We start from the raw sequence: 15,543 nt of genomic DNA on the forward strand, positions 1-15,543 counted from the left end.
GCGCACAGGATCTGACCCCATTCTGACAGACACTCATACACCACCACCGCCTAGAGGAGGAGAGAGGGGATTGGTTAGCCAGGGGGAAGGAGAGAGGAGATTGGTTAGTCAGGAGGAAGGAGAGAGGGGATTGGTTAGTCAGGGGGAAGGAGAGAAGGGATTGGTCAGCCAACGGGAAGGAGAGAGGGGATTGGTCAGTCAGGGGGAAGGAGAGAGGGGATTGGTTAGTCAGGGGGAAGGAGAGAGGGGATTGGTTAGTCAGGGGGAAGGAGAGAGGGGATTGGTCAGTCAGGGGGAAGGAGAGAGGGGATTGGTTAGTCAGGGGGGAGGAGAGAGGGGATTGGTCAGTCAGGGGGAGAAGACAGGGGATTGGTTAGTCAGGGGGATAAGACAGGGGATTGGTTAGTCAGGGGGAGAAGACAGGGGATTGGTTAGTCAGGGGGAGAAGACAGGGGGTTGGTTAGTCAGGGGGAGAAGACAGGGGATTGGTTAGTCAGGGGGAAAGGGATTGGCTAAGGGTATTTCTGTCTTATTGGAGACTCACATCAGCTGTAAGGGTAGCATCTATCTGACCTAGAGCTGCGGTGGTCTTGACATTTTGTCAGCCGGTAACTGTCATGCAAATGACTTCCGGTCTCACGGTGATTGACCGTTAATTAACATGAACAAGTTTCGCATCTCCGGACGTACAGCACGCATACAAACTATATAGATTTGTTAGACTTCAGTGTGGCTTTGGACATTATCGATCATAGTCTACTGCTGGAAAAACATTTGTGTTATGGCTTTGCATCCCTGCTATATTGTGGATAAAGAGTTACTTGTCTGACAGAACACAGAGGGTGTTCTTTAATGGAAGCCTCTCCAACATAATCCAGGTAGAATCAGGAATTCCCCAGGGAAGCTGTTTAGGCCCCTTACTTTTTGAGTAAAGCCAGTGTGTCTATGTATGCGGATGACTCAACACTATACAAGTTAGCTACTACAGCGACTGAAATGACTGCAACACTTAACAAAGAGCTGCAGTTAGTTTCAGAGTGGGTGACAACGAATAAGTTAGTCCTAAATATTTCAAAAAAGCACTGTATTTGGGACAAATCGTTCACTAAACCCTAAACCTCAACTAAATCTTGTAACAAATCATTTGGAAATGGAACAAGTTGAGATGACTAAACTGCTTGGAGTAACTCTGGATTGTAAACTGTCATGGTCAAAACATATTGATACAACAGTAGCTAAAATGGGGAGAAGTCTGTCCATAATAAAGCGATGCTCTACCTTCTTAACAACACTATCAACAAGGCAGGTCTTACAGGCCCTAGTTTTGTCCACCTTGACTACTGTTCAGTCGTGTGGTCAGGTGCCACAAAGAGGAACTTAGGAAAATTGCAATTGGCTCAGAACAGGGCAGCGCGACTGGCCCTTGGATGTACACAGAGCTTACATTAATTATATGCATGTCAATCTCTCCTGGCTGAAAGTGGAGGAGAGAATGACTTCATCACTACTTGTTTTTGTAAGAAGGATTGACAAGCTGAATGCACCGAGCTGTCTGTTTAAACTACTAGCACACAGCTCAGACATCCATACATACCCCACAAGACATGCCACCAGAGGTCTCTTCACAGTCCCCAAGTCCAGAACAGACTATGGGAGGTGCACAGTACTACATAGAGCCATGACTACATGGAACTCTATTCCACATCAAGTAACTCACGGAAGCAGTAAAATTTGATTAAAAAAAACAGGTCAAAATGCACCTTATGGAACAGTGGGGACTGTGAAGTGACACACACACACACACACACACACACACGATAACATACGCACCATACACACACATACACATGGATTTTATGTTGTAGATATGTGGTAGTTGAGTAATGGCCTGAGAGTACACACTTAGTGTGTTGTGAATTCTGTCGTGAATGTATTGTAATGTTTTTAAAATTGTATAACTGCCTTAATTCTGCAGGACCACAGGAAGAATAGCTGCTGTCTTGGTAGCAGGTAATGGGGATCCATAGTAAATACAAACATAGATATGATTTTATAGTAAGAAGAACTAAGTGAATATAGCTGAATGTAATAAAGGATATTGTTCTCAAACGATTGCAGAGCGAGACAAGTGGAACAGCTACTCTGTGTTGAGGGAAAATGAATGAAGACTAAAGGTAGACAGGTAGACTGCTATAATAATCTGACAGGTAGACTGCTATAATAATCTGACAGGTAGACTGCTATAATAATCTGACAGGTAGACTGCTATAATAATCTGACAGGTAGACTGCTATAATAATCTGACAGGTAGACTGCTATAATAATCTGACAGGTAGACTGCTATAATAATCTGACAGGTAGACTGCTATAATAATCTGAATGAAGACTAAAGGTAAACAGGTAGACTGCTATAATAATCTGACAGGTAGACTGCTATAATAATCTGAATGAAGACTAAAGGTAGACAGGTAGACTGCTATAATAATCTGACAGGTAGACTGCTATAATAATCTGACAGGTAGACTGCTATAATAATCTGACAGGTAGACTGCTATAATAATCTGAATGAAGACTAAAGGTAGACAGGTAGACTGCTATAATAATCTGAATGAAGACTAAAGGTAGACAGGTAGACTGCTATAATAATCTGAATGAAGACTAAAGGTAAACAGGTAGACTGCTATAATAATCTGACAGGTAGACTGCTATAATAATCTGACAGGTAGACTGCTATAATAATCTGACAGGTAGACTGCTATAATAATCTGAATGAAGTTGTTGTTCTTTGTAACTGTAGGACTGGGAGAACCACAGTAACGTTATGTAGGCTTGCATCAATTAGCCTAGTTAGCCTAACTAGCTTCTCTGATGCAGTCAAGACAGGTAGGCTACTATGTAATTGGATGGGATGATAAATAACTAGCAAGAAGCTTGTCTACTAGCGCGAGTTAACAGTGCTTGCCGTCTCGCTCCCTCTCTGTCTGTGCCTGCTCCCGTGTCTCCAAGATCAGAACTCCCAAGATCAGAACTCCCAAGATCAGAACCCCCCAAGATCAGAACCCCCCAGGATCAGAACTCCCAGGATCAGAACTCCCAGGATCAGAACTCCCAAGATCAGAACTCCCATGATCGGAACCCCAAGATCAGAACCCCCCAAGATCAGAACCCCCCAAGATCAGAACCCCCCCAAGATCAGAACCCCATGATCAGAACCCCAAGATCAGAACCCCAAGATTAGAACCCATGATCAGAATTCCCAGGATCAGAACTCCCCATGATCAGAATTCCCAGGATCAGAACCCCATGATCAGAATTCCCAGGATCAGAACCCCATGATCAGAATTCCCAGGATCAGAACCCCATGATCAGAATTCCCAGGATCAGAACCCCATGATCAGAATTCCCAGGATCAGAATTCCAAGATCAAAATACAAAAGCTGCATGACCGATCTAGACACTGCACAACTCCCATCACTATTTATTCTCATCATTCAGATTATTTACATTTAAATCGTGAAGTGTTTGATGTGATTTTCGATTGCATTTTCATTGATGTCACAGTGATTAAAGGGACAATAGAGCGTTGAGTCCCAGCCCATTCATTAGCGACCTGACGGGCCGTTAGAGAGTTGGGTAGGCTTAACCACCAACACATCAGAGCCATTCATGGAGGACTAAAGAGTGCAGAACAGGAAGAGATTACCGTGACTCAACGGTCATGTGGAATCTGACTGAGGTCATGACTCATGACCGACGGTGTGGCAGTAATTCGGCAACCGCAACAGCCCTAAACTCATAGCTGGCCAGTCTGCATCGGAGGTCTGCTCAACCCCAGTGTGTCTGTGTGTTGATCTAACGCAGGGGTTACCCTAACTCGGTCCTGGGGTTTTGCCCCCCATCACTACACAGCTCATTCAAATAACCAACTCATTACCAGGACAGAGTTTGGGGAAACCTGATCTAACATACCTTGTCAGACTCATAGTTGGCCAGTCTGCAGGAGAGGTCAGTGAGTGTGTGTTTACCTTGTCAGACTCATAGTTGGCCAGTCTGCAGGAGAGGTCAGTGAGTGTGTGTTTACCTTGTCAGACTCATAGTTGGCCAGTCTGCAGGAGAGGTCAGTGAGTGTGTGTTTACCTTGTCAGACTCATAGTTGGCCAGTCTGCAGGAGAGGTCAGTGAGTGTGTGTTTACCTTGTCAGACTCATAGTTGGCCAGTCTGCAGGAGAGGTCAGTGAGTGTGTGTTTACCTTGTCTGACTCATAGTTGGCCAGTCTGCAGGAGAGGTCTGTGAGTGTGTGTTTACCTTGTCAGACTCATAGTTGGCCAGTCTGCAGGAGAGGTCAGTGAGTGTGTGTTTACCTTGTCAGACTCATAGTTGGCCAGTCTGCAGGAGAGGTCTGTGAGTGTGTGTTTACCTTGTCTGACTCATAGTTGGCCAGTCTGCAGGAGAGGTCTGCATAACCCCAGGCAAAGGTCTTGTTCCAGACAGGAGGCTGTAGGACTTTATTCTGCTCCACAGCCAGAATGCCCTTCTCAGTACACACTATCTGACCCACAGGCTCCTTCAGCTCTGAAACACACAACAAATGGTTGTGACTGTGAGTCTTCAGAAGTCCCTTTGCATGCACCCACACACACACACACACACAGAGACACAGTTTCTGTTAGTCACAATTCTTCTGATCCAGATGAAGAAAACAATAATGAAATAGTATCAGACAAACCATTACAGTTAATAACTATAACTGTTGTTGCCTTAAATAGTCCCAATGACTCAATAGTCTTGATATGAGTGCTAACGGGTGCTAATACGCACTAATGGGTGCTAATACGTGCTAATGGGTGCTAATACGTGCTAATGGGTGCTAATACATGCTAATGGGTGCTAATACGTGCTAATGGGTGCTAATGGACGCTAATACGTGCTAATGGTGCTAATACGTCCTAATGGGTGCTAATACGTGCTAATGGGTGCTAATACGTGCTAATGGGTGCTAATGGGTGCGTGTGTTTGCGTGTGTTTGCGTGTGTTTGCGTGCGTGCTGGCCCTACCTTTGACGGGGGCTAGTGAGGGTCTGAGGTTGTCCAGGTGATGGAAGAAGATCTTGTCGGTGGTTGAGGAGAGAGAGACGGGCAAACCCACCGCCATCTCCCCATTAGACTTACTACGTACACGCTTCGTAGGGTGGGGCTTCTTAAACAACTGTGATTGGACAAAAGACAGACAGAAGATTGGAAGTAGATTCATTGGTCTAAGACGCCTTTTAAACTCAACTCTGGACCTTGAAGCCTGTTCCCACTGCATTTAGACCTGGGAAGACCAATTCATGATCAGGTAGAACAGAAAAAAACAGCAGGCTCCGGACCTCGTAGGGTAAGAGTTGAATCACCCTGGCGACACGATTACATAAAATTACAGTATGCATGAGAAATATCCCTTGATGTGTTTTTAAATGCACAGCTAACTGATACAATCCATTTCCACTAGCATTGCTAACTGATACAATCCATTTCCACTAGCATTGCTAACTGATACAATCCATTTCCACTAGCATTGCTACATGTTGCTAAACAACCAGGTAACAAACTTAAAACGGTTTAAATGAAATGACAACACCTTAGGTAAGTCCAATTGCTGTTACATACAGAGCCTTCAGAAAGTATTCAGACCCCTTAACTTTTCACACATTTTGTTGTGTTATTAAATCCAGAATTTAAAATTGATTAAATTGCGATTTTTTTTTTTGGGGGGGGGGGGGGTCACTGGCCTACACACAATACCCCTGAATGTCAGTGGAATTATGTTTTTGTAATTATTTTTTTTTACAAATTAAAATCTGATAAGTCTTGAGTAAATAAGTATTCAACCCCTTTGTTATGGAAAGACTAAATAAGTTCAGGAGTAGAAATGTGTTTAACAAGTCACATAATAAGTTGCATGGACTCACTCGGTGTGCAACAAAAGTGTTAAAAATGATTTTTGAATGACTACCTCATGTCTGTACCCCACATACAAGTATCTGTAAGGTCCCTCAGTTGATCAGGGAATTTCAAACACAGATTTAAACCACAAAGACCAGGGAAGTTTTCCAACGCCTCGCAAAGAAGGGCACCTATTGGTAGATGGGTAACAATAAAAATGCAGACATTGAATATCCCTTTGAGCATGGTGAAGTTATTAATTACAATTCGGATAGTGTATAAATACACCCAGTCACTACAAAGATTCAGGCATACTTCCTAACTCAGTTGCCGGAGAGGAAGGAAACCGCTCAGGGATTTCACCATGAGGCCAATGATGACTTTAAAATAGTTTCAGAGTTTAATGGCTGTGATAGGAGAAAACTGAGAATGGATCAACAACATTGTTGTTTCTCCACAATACTAATTAAATTAAATTGACAGAGTGACATGAAGGAAGCCAGTACAAAATGCAACATGCATCCTGTTTGCAACAAGGCACTAAAGTAAAACTGCCAAAAATGTAGCAAAGAAATCAACTTTTTGTCCTGAAAACAAAGTGTTATGTTTGGAGCAAATCCAACACAACACATCACTGAGTACCACTCTCCATATGTTCAAGCATGGTGATGGCTGCATCATGTTATGGGTATGCTTGTCATCATTAAGGACTGGAGAGTGTTTTAGGATAAAAAAATAAATGGTATGTAGCTAAGCACAGGCACAATCCTAAAGGAAAACCTGGTTCAGTCTGCTTTACAACAGACACTGAGAGATGAAGTCACCTTTCAGCAGGACAATAACCTAAAACATAAGGCCAAATCTACATTATAGTTGCTTACAAAGAAGACAGTGAATGATCCTGAGTGGCAAAGTTACATTTTTGACTTAAATCTACTTGATATTCTATGGCAAGACCTAAAAATGGTTGTCTATTAATGATGAACAACCAATTTGACAGAGCTTGATGAATTTTAAAACAAATAATGGACAAATATTGTACAATGCAAAGACAGACTGAGAAAGACTCACAGACTGTAATCACCGCCAAAGTTGATTCTAACATGTATTGACTCATGGGTGTGAATACTGACGTAAATTAGATATTTGCTAACATTTCTAAAAACATGTTTTCACTTTGTCATTATGGGATGTTGTGTTTAGATGAGTGTGAGAACAAGAAAAAATTGTTGAATCCATTTTGAATTCAGGCTGTAACAACAACAAAAATGTGGAATAAAATGTGGAATAAATCGTGGAATAAATTGTTAGGTTGTTATTTTTAAGTAAACAACCCACGGACACTAGAGAAGCTTTAATCAAGTTTAATTCTTCCCAAATGTTCTGTACAGCTGTAATCAGACAGCAAAACATTTTCCTCCTTCACAGTTATATTTTCATTTTATTTTACCTTTATTTAAACTAGGCAAGTCAGTTAAGAACAACTTCTTATTTACAATGACGGTCTAGGAACAGTGGGGTTAACCTGCCTTGTTCAGGGGGCAGAACGACATATTTGTACCTTGTCAGCTTGAGGATTCGAACTTGCAACCTTTCAGTTACTAGCCCAACGCTCTATCCACTAGGCTACCCTGCCGCCCCATATACATCCTACTTAAGACACTCACTCTCTCCTTACAGTTTATGCCCAACAGGAAGAAGGTAACCAGATACTAAACCCTGATTACTCCCTTAAGGGGAACTGACCTCACCCCTCACCTCCTAACCTCAACCCCTCCTTCACCTAATCCACAGATGTCCATCTGTCTTCCCTATATCAAAGCGTCGCTCTCCTCTCCTCCATCAAAACACATTCCAAAAGCCTTCTGGCTTTCTACAGACTAGACTCTTTCTATTCAAGGCTTCTTCTTCTCTATCAATTTATTTAATATCTCAATGTTCAAAGATTAGCCGATTCCAAAAGTATGAATACTTTCTGAAGGCACTGTACCTGTTTGGGGATTTGTCCGAAGTTGTTGATGAACCCGATGGTGGCGGTCTCCTTGAGGGGGTCGTTGATGTTGTAGATGTCCACCTGGCCCTCGTAGAACAGGTGGTGGAAAACGTTGACCGCCTCCACCGCCGGAGGACCCTGCTGCTTGAAGCCAAAGATCAGGTCGATCCACTCATGGAGGTGGGCACTGACGAAGTCACACTCCAGAGCCTAGAGAAAGACACATTATTGTAGGACAATACTGGAACACAAGGCTGGACTACATGAAGCACGTTCAGACAGATAAAATGGTTGATTGTTACCCATCTGTCGACAAACAGACAGTTGATCGGTACCCACCTGTCGATGTACTCTGATGAACTCTCGGGGGTCTCCCTTGGCCCACGGAGGCAGAAGGACATCTCTTAGTCTAATACCATTCTGTTTGGCACCTGTTAAAACATCAACCACAACACACATCAAAGCAACTCCTTTTATTTACTAGTCTCTAAACATGTTACTATTACAGTGGTAGAGAGAGACAGAAATAGAGACGGAGAGAGCAGAGAGTCATATAGAGAGTAGAGAGGACAGCTAGCGTCCTGACTGACCTAGGTCAAAGTTGAGCTAGCTCTGACAGAACGGTATTAAACTGACCTAGGTCAAAGTTGAGCTAGCTCTGACACAAGGGTATTAAACTGACCTAGGTCAAAGTTGAGCTAGCTCTGACACAACGGTATTAAACTGACCTAGGTCAAAGTTGAGCTAGCTCTGACAGAACGGTATTAAACTGACCTAGGTCAAAGTTGAGCTAGCTCTGACACAACGGTATTAAACTGACCTAGGTCAAAGTTGAGCTAGCTCTGACAGAACGGTATTAAACTGACCTAGGTCAAAGTTGAGCTAGCTCTGACACAACGGTATTAAACTGACCTAGGTCAAAGTTGAGCTAGCTCTGACACAACGGTATTAAACTGACCTAGGTCAAAGTTGAGCTAGCTCTGACAGAACGGTATTAAACTGACCTAGGTCAAAGTTGTTGGAGTTGAGCATGAACTCTGGCAGGTAGAAGAACTCTGGGATGAGCTCCTTGACATCGGCCATGTTGTGTTTGGCGGCAGAAAGCCAGGCCTCACGCACGCTGTGGAACATCCTGTCAGCCAGGTCAAAGTGACCTCCCTGTGGGGTTGGGAGAGGGACAACACACAGGCAGTCCGGAAGGCAGACATGTCATGACACACACACACACACTAGAGACATAAGACACTACCACAGGCATCGTCTCCACCAACACACATCTCCCGGAGAGGAAATGTCATCATTGGTATTCAAACCACACTCAGCACAGCGCTGTTTACTATCTCCGGTTAATATCAGTGGGGAAAAACAACTCTGATGTAGCCTGAATATTTTACTACCATGCATTCAGAGACAACAGACAATCCTAACCTTATAAACAAGCCTTAAAAAAAAAACAGGAAGTAAAAAAAATAATAAGAAAAACGTTAAACTTGGACACCAATTCAATCAACTGCAGATACAAAAAACAGCACTGTTTGAGTTTGGATCAAGTCCCCTTTCCTCCTTTCCTCTCCCCTTTGCTAAAAATGAAAGTCCCAAAGTTGAATTTGGCGCTCCTTAAGGTTCAATACTTGGATCTCTATAATTCCCTTGGAATCATCTGGATGTTCCAGATCATTCCGACTATACAAGACAGTAGTGTGTGAGGAGTCTGCGGACCGTGTGTTTGAAGTTGTACCTGAAGCCTGAGGAAAATCTGAGTAAATGGCTCCATGCGGACCAGGTAGGAAGCCACAATCATAGCTGAGGAGTAGTGTGTACCGTAATGATACGCTGGGGTCTCACCTAAAACAAGAGACACATTTTAGAAGAACCCTTCTTAGTCCAGAAGTGGAAACAGAAACATGTTTTTTAATTTTTTTTAAAGACAAACATTTTTACTAAAGGGGCCAATTTAACCACACTAGTGAATTCTAGTGTTGGACTACAAAGCTTGTTATAGCGTTCCCATTGAAATAGCTTTGTAGTCCAGGATAAGGATAATGCATAACCTGTGTCCGGGAAGCTGGCCCTAGGGCTGTAGCTAAAACAGGTAGTTAGTTGGTCAGTCATACTGTGTGTGTGTGTGTGTCTGTCTTACTGGTCGGGTCCTCCCAGTCCTTGAACCTCTTCTTGTACTGGGTCAGCCTGTCATCTGTCTGGGCTCCCATTGGTTTAGCCAGGTTCCGGAACGTCTGTGGATTGTTCAGGTCCAACTCCTAGGAACCGGATCAGACCAGTTTTAAAAATCACACTACATCCCATGTACATGCTGTGTAAATCACGAATAATAACCAACGTTTGATATCATTAACAAATTGGTCCTTGAAAGAAAGAATGGGATGTTATAGAGTTTGTCTTTTTACGTAAGTGTAGGTAATGTATAACGCTTGGTAAGGTGCTGATGGAATTAGGACTACAGTCTTGCGGAAGGATATAGCTGCAGTAGGATTGTAGTTCTGACAGCTGTCCAAGTCAGATATACAGTATAGCATTACGTGTGTATTGTGTTGTTACCTCAGAGTCGTAGTCAGCCAGGATCCAGGGGAAGACAGGGTACTGCATCAGGTCGTTGTAGGAGCGACCAGCCAGGGTGTTGAGATGCATCAGATACTGGAAGTTACTGATCTCTCCGCGCTATGGAAACACAGAGAGGACAATCTAGTTACTGATCTCTCCACGCTATGGAAACACAGAGAGGACAATCTAGTTACTGATCTCTCCACGCTACGGAAACAGAGGACAATCTAGTTACTGATCTCTCCACGCTACGGAAACACAGAGAGGACAATCTAGTTACTGATCTCTCCACGCTATGGAAACACAGAGAGGACAATCTAGTTACTGATCTCTCCACGCTATGGAAACACAGAGAGGACAATCTAGTTACTGATCTCTCCACGCTATGAAAACACAGAGAGGACAATCTAGTTACTGATCTCTCCACGCTATGGAAACACAGAGAGGACAATCTAGTTACTGATCTCTCCACGCTATGGAAACACAGAGAGAACAATCTAGTTACTGATCTCTCCACGCTATGGAAACACAGAGAGGACAATCTAGTTACTGATCTCTCCACGCTATGGAAACACAGAGGGGACAATATAGTTACTGGTCTCTCCACGCTATGGAAACACAGAGGACAATCTAGTTACTGATCTCTCCACGCTATGGAAACACAGAGGGGACAATATAGTTACTGGTCTCTCCACGCTATGGAAACAGAGGACAATCTAGTTACTGATCTCTCCACGCTATGGAAACACAGAGAGGACAATCTAGTTACTGATCTCTCTACGCTATGGAAACAGAGGACACTACTGTCAGATCTCAACTTTATATAACCCTTATTTATACAGATTCTTCACATTGAGATAAAATCATCTTACCTGAGAGACCTGTTAGAGTGCTATAATACCACAGACCAAGACATTTACTTAGTATTTATTCAAGTAGAATTGTTGTAACCTACCTCCCATCTCTGGGTGACAGATTTCTCTCCTACCAGAGTGCTGAGGAGCCCAGACCTGATGGAAGACATTGTAGACAGGTGAGACAGTTACAATAGAAGACTATGTATATTTGTTCATGTGTAAAACACTATATATAAAAAAAGAAGGAAGTACCCTTGCTCTACACTGGTGTTGGGCCTTTGTCCTGAGACTGACTCTGAGCTGTCAGCCAGAGAGGGAACCACTGCTAGGAACCTGGACACGGAGCGAGGAGAGAAAGACGGAGAGAGAGGAGGAAAAACCCCAAAACATCAAGAGACATCCTCACTGTCCTTTGGGAGTAATACTATACTTGCAAATGTGCTCGCTAACACATAGAGCTGTATTTCAACCTTTAGCGTAGCCATTAGCGTAACAGTGTTAGAAAAATGTACTTGTCAATGAGCACAACGGTACCTCTGGTACACCTTGTTGCGGACTCCTTTCTGGAAGGCCAGCAGGTAGTTCCTCCCATCTCCTGAGAACACCTCCACAGCCATGGGCTGCAACAGGTATCGCCTCTTGTGGACCTCCTTGATATCCTCGTAGGCAAAGATACTGCAGGTCCTCTTCAGCTGGCTCTGACCCTGCCTCGCGCCTCTGGGGATGATGGTCTCATGCAGACTAGAGACAGAGAGACATGTCAAAACACCAGCTTCTCCTTGAGTTTTACACCCCCCCCCCTGCCAGTTAGACGTTTAGAATGTATTCCAGAACTAAAAACACCTGATTCAAAAAGCGCTTGGTTAGTTGAATCAGCCTGGTGAGCCATCGACGGCTTTTCTTTAAATTACCATTACGGTGGCATATCAAGAAACGGATTAAACAGCATGATCCTTACACAGGTGTCCACCTTGTGCTGGGGACAATAAAAGGCCTCTCTAAAATGTGCAGTTTTGTCACACAACACAATGCCACAGATTTCTCAAGTTTTGAGGGAGCGTGCAATTGGCATGCTGACTGGAGGAATGTCCACCAGAGCTGTTGCCAGATAATTGAATGTTCATTTCTTTACATTAAGCCACCTCCGATGACATTTTAAAGAATTTGGCAGTACGTCCAACTGGCCTCACAACCACAGACCACATCAGCCCAGGACCTCCACATCAGGCTCCTTCACCTGCTGGATCGTCTGAGACCAGTCACCCAGACAGCTGATGGAACTGTGGGTTTTGCAAAACCGAAGAATGTCTGTCCAAACTGTCAGAAACCATCTCAGGGAAGCTCATCTGTGTGCTCATCATCCTCACCAGGGTCTTGACCTGACTGCAGTTTGGCATCGTAACCGTCTTCAGTGGGCAAATGCTCACCTTCGTTGGCCACTGGCACGCTCTTCATGGATGAATCCCGGTTTCAAATGTACCGGGCAGATGGCCTTGCCGCGTGTATGGCGTCGTGTGGGCGAGCGGTTTGCTGATGTCAACGTTGTGAACAGAGTGCTCCATGGTGGCGGTGGGGTTATGGTATGGGCAAGAACAAGCTACAAACAATGAACACAATTGCATTTTATCGATGGCAATTTGAATGCACAGAGATACCGTGACGAGATCCTGAGGCCCATCGTTGTGCCATTCATCCGCCACCATCACCTCATGTTTCAGCATAATGCACGGCCCCATGTCGGAAGGATCTGTACACAATTCCTGGAAGCTGACAATGTCCCAGTTATTCCTGGCCTGCATACTCACCAGACAGACATGTCTCCCATTAAGCATGTTTGGGATGCTCTGGATCGACGTGTACGACAGCGTGTTCCAGTTCCCACCAATATCCAGCTACTTCGCACAGCCATTGAAGAGGAGTGGGACAACATTCCACAGGCCACAATCAACAGCCTGATCAACTCTATGCAAAGGAGATGTCGCACTGCATGAGGCAAATGGTGGTCACACCAGATACTGACTGGGTTTCTGACCCACTTCCTTACCTTATTTTTAAAGGTATCTGTGACCAACAGATCCATATCTGTATCCCCAGTCATGTGAAATTCATAGATTAGGGCCTAATTAATTAATTTCAATTGACTGATTTCCTTATATGAACAGTAACTCAATAAAAACTTTTAAATTGTTGCATTTATATTTTTTATTTTCAGTTGGTTGGTGATACGGATTCGGACACGTCCTTGCACTTTGAAAAACGATGACGTCGAGGTGAGTGAAATAAGAACGTGCCACCGGAACCGGGGATTGTGGTCCGAGTTGGAACTCATCATTTGAAAGCAGTTGAAGTTTGAAGGACGCAAAAAAGAGAGAGTGGGAGATGTGTAGAAACCTCCTTTAGGTGCTCTACGTGTTTTCTGGTCCACTTTGCAGGATGGGTGCGTGCTTCCACAAGTTCCATGACATGTTGTAGGCTAAATGCAAAAAACATTAAGTGACAGTATGAAATATGATTTGGTCCTATAAATCTTTTATTGTCTCTTAACAGTTGTGGGTTTTACATATTCATTTGTCTCTATTGTAATACTTGTTGCATTCACTGAATTGTTGTTAAAGTAGTGTACTATTTCTACACTTTGTAACAGGCCTGGTCTGTACTAAATCTGATTGAGAGAGGTTATCTACATTTTGAATTAGTCTCTGAAAAGATGTTTACATTTTTACAGAAGTAAGAATCGTTGTCAATCAAATAGCCTACTATGTGTGGGTTTTGAAATAAACTCTGAATATTGTCCTTGGATAATTGTTTAAATATTTATAATGTAAATTATAAGTATACGTGGTACATTTTGAGTGAGTATTTTTGTCAAATGTACTATAATTTAAATAATCTAGTATTTTTCCTGTTGTGTTGAGTGTTAATAGTTTTTTTTATAGTGAGTGTCTTTACACAAAGGAACACAAAATGTGTGTTGTCATAATAGACAAAATGGTTGCTATGTAGCCTGGATAATGTTCTTATCACTTGCTAGCTAGCTAGCCAACTTCAGCTAACTCAGTTAGGTGAAACGTTTGAACGTGGAATGAGTAGCTTCATTTTCGTTTGTTTGAGCTTTTTTTCTATTGGCATTTACTTGGATTTGTCAATGATAATGACGTCGGTGCGTAATTTCGACTTGCCGTTCACTATGTATGGTACAGAAATTGAAATTCAATCGTGAAACATTAGCTGTGTGCGAATACCAATACTAACATACTCTTTCTTACCAGACGCTCTTATCCAGAGCGACTTACAGTAGTGAGTGCATACATTTCATTTCATGCATTTTTAATTATACTGTATACTACATACTTAATGAGTATACACACTACATACTATAAGTTCATTTTAGTATACCGTAAACAAACGGTATCCTTTCAGTTGTGCGTACTAGCGCTACGCCTGTCTACCGGAAGTTGATGCTGTTGCTATGCAACCTCTTGCTAGCTTGTTAGCATAACAAATTATTAGCTAGCCATTTACAACTTCACTAACAATGTCCATTGAGAATGCACAACGACTATACCACTTAGCTAAGCTAAGAATGACGTGAATAATCAAGTCAATAAACATTCGGTAGTTAGTTAGATAGCATATAGTTAATATGTTGGTACATACTGCTGTCATGATATGCTATGCGGTTTGTAAGGATAGCGTAGCTAACAAATTTTCAGCTAACATAACGGGTAAAGTAACTTATTTAAAAAGTCATTACTTCATTACATTGCTCAACATTTTCTTAACACTTGTCATAATTAGTTAAAGCAATGAATTTCTATCCGCTCTCGTCGGACTTCCGCTGCATATTTTCCGCCATTTTCCTCAAATCTGAAAACGTTGTGAAGCCACGCCCATTTCCGGAAGAATGGCATTATGGGCCCTAAAAGCACGGAAATAGTGTCCACTGCTTGTATATTGGCATATGTAGTACGACATCCGGGAACTTTTGGCATACTAACTATAAATACAAGTAATGATTCAGACAGCAACATCAACAAATATTCTAGCAGAGATAAATACAAGAGATGATTCAGACGGGAACATGATCCTGATATTCTGATGGAGGAGCAGTGATCATTTTCAGATGGAACTGTTAGCAGGCATAGGTGTGTCTGTGACGACCAATAGAGCACGGCTTGGAACGCTGCTCGTCCAATCAGCATCCAGGATC

At 42.9% G+C, this 15,543-nt stretch overlaps 1 protein-coding gene across 1 annotated transcript in view; it reads right to left on the reverse strand.

Moving 5' to 3' along the window:
* The window catches only part of LOC115165112 (WD repeat and FYVE domain-containing protein 3), a 191,662-nt gene that overhangs the window by 20,369 nt on the left and 155,750 nt on the right, over positions 1-15,543 (reverse strand). The window contains exons 39-50 of the mRNA XM_029718147.1: positions 11,868-12,074; positions 11,586-11,666; positions 11,432-11,486; positions 10,474-10,593; positions 10,058-10,175; positions 9,656-9,762; positions 8,922-9,075; positions 8,257-8,348; positions 7,915-8,127; positions 5,055-5,205; positions 4,418-4,572; positions 1-50 (exon numbers count right to left, since the gene is read on the reverse strand). The exon at positions 1-50 is cut by the window's left edge and continues 109 nt beyond it. Coding sequence (XP_029574007.1) covers positions 1-50; positions 4,418-4,572; positions 5,055-5,205; positions 7,915-8,127; positions 8,257-8,348; positions 8,922-9,075; positions 9,656-9,762; positions 10,058-10,175; positions 10,474-10,593; positions 11,432-11,486; positions 11,586-11,666; positions 11,868-12,074 — 1,503 coding nt within the window. The remainder of the gene's footprint in view (positions 51-4,417; positions 4,573-5,054; positions 5,206-7,914; positions 8,128-8,256; positions 8,349-8,921; positions 9,076-9,655; positions 9,763-10,057; positions 10,176-10,473; positions 10,594-11,431; positions 11,487-11,585; positions 11,667-11,867; positions 12,075-15,543) is intronic.

This window comes from Salmo trutta, chromosome 27, assembly GCF_901001165.1.
Source record: "Salmo trutta chromosome 27, fSalTru1.1, whole genome shotgun sequence".
Lineage (NCBI taxonomy): Eukaryota > Metazoa > Chordata > Actinopteri > Salmoniformes > Salmonidae > Salmo > Salmo trutta.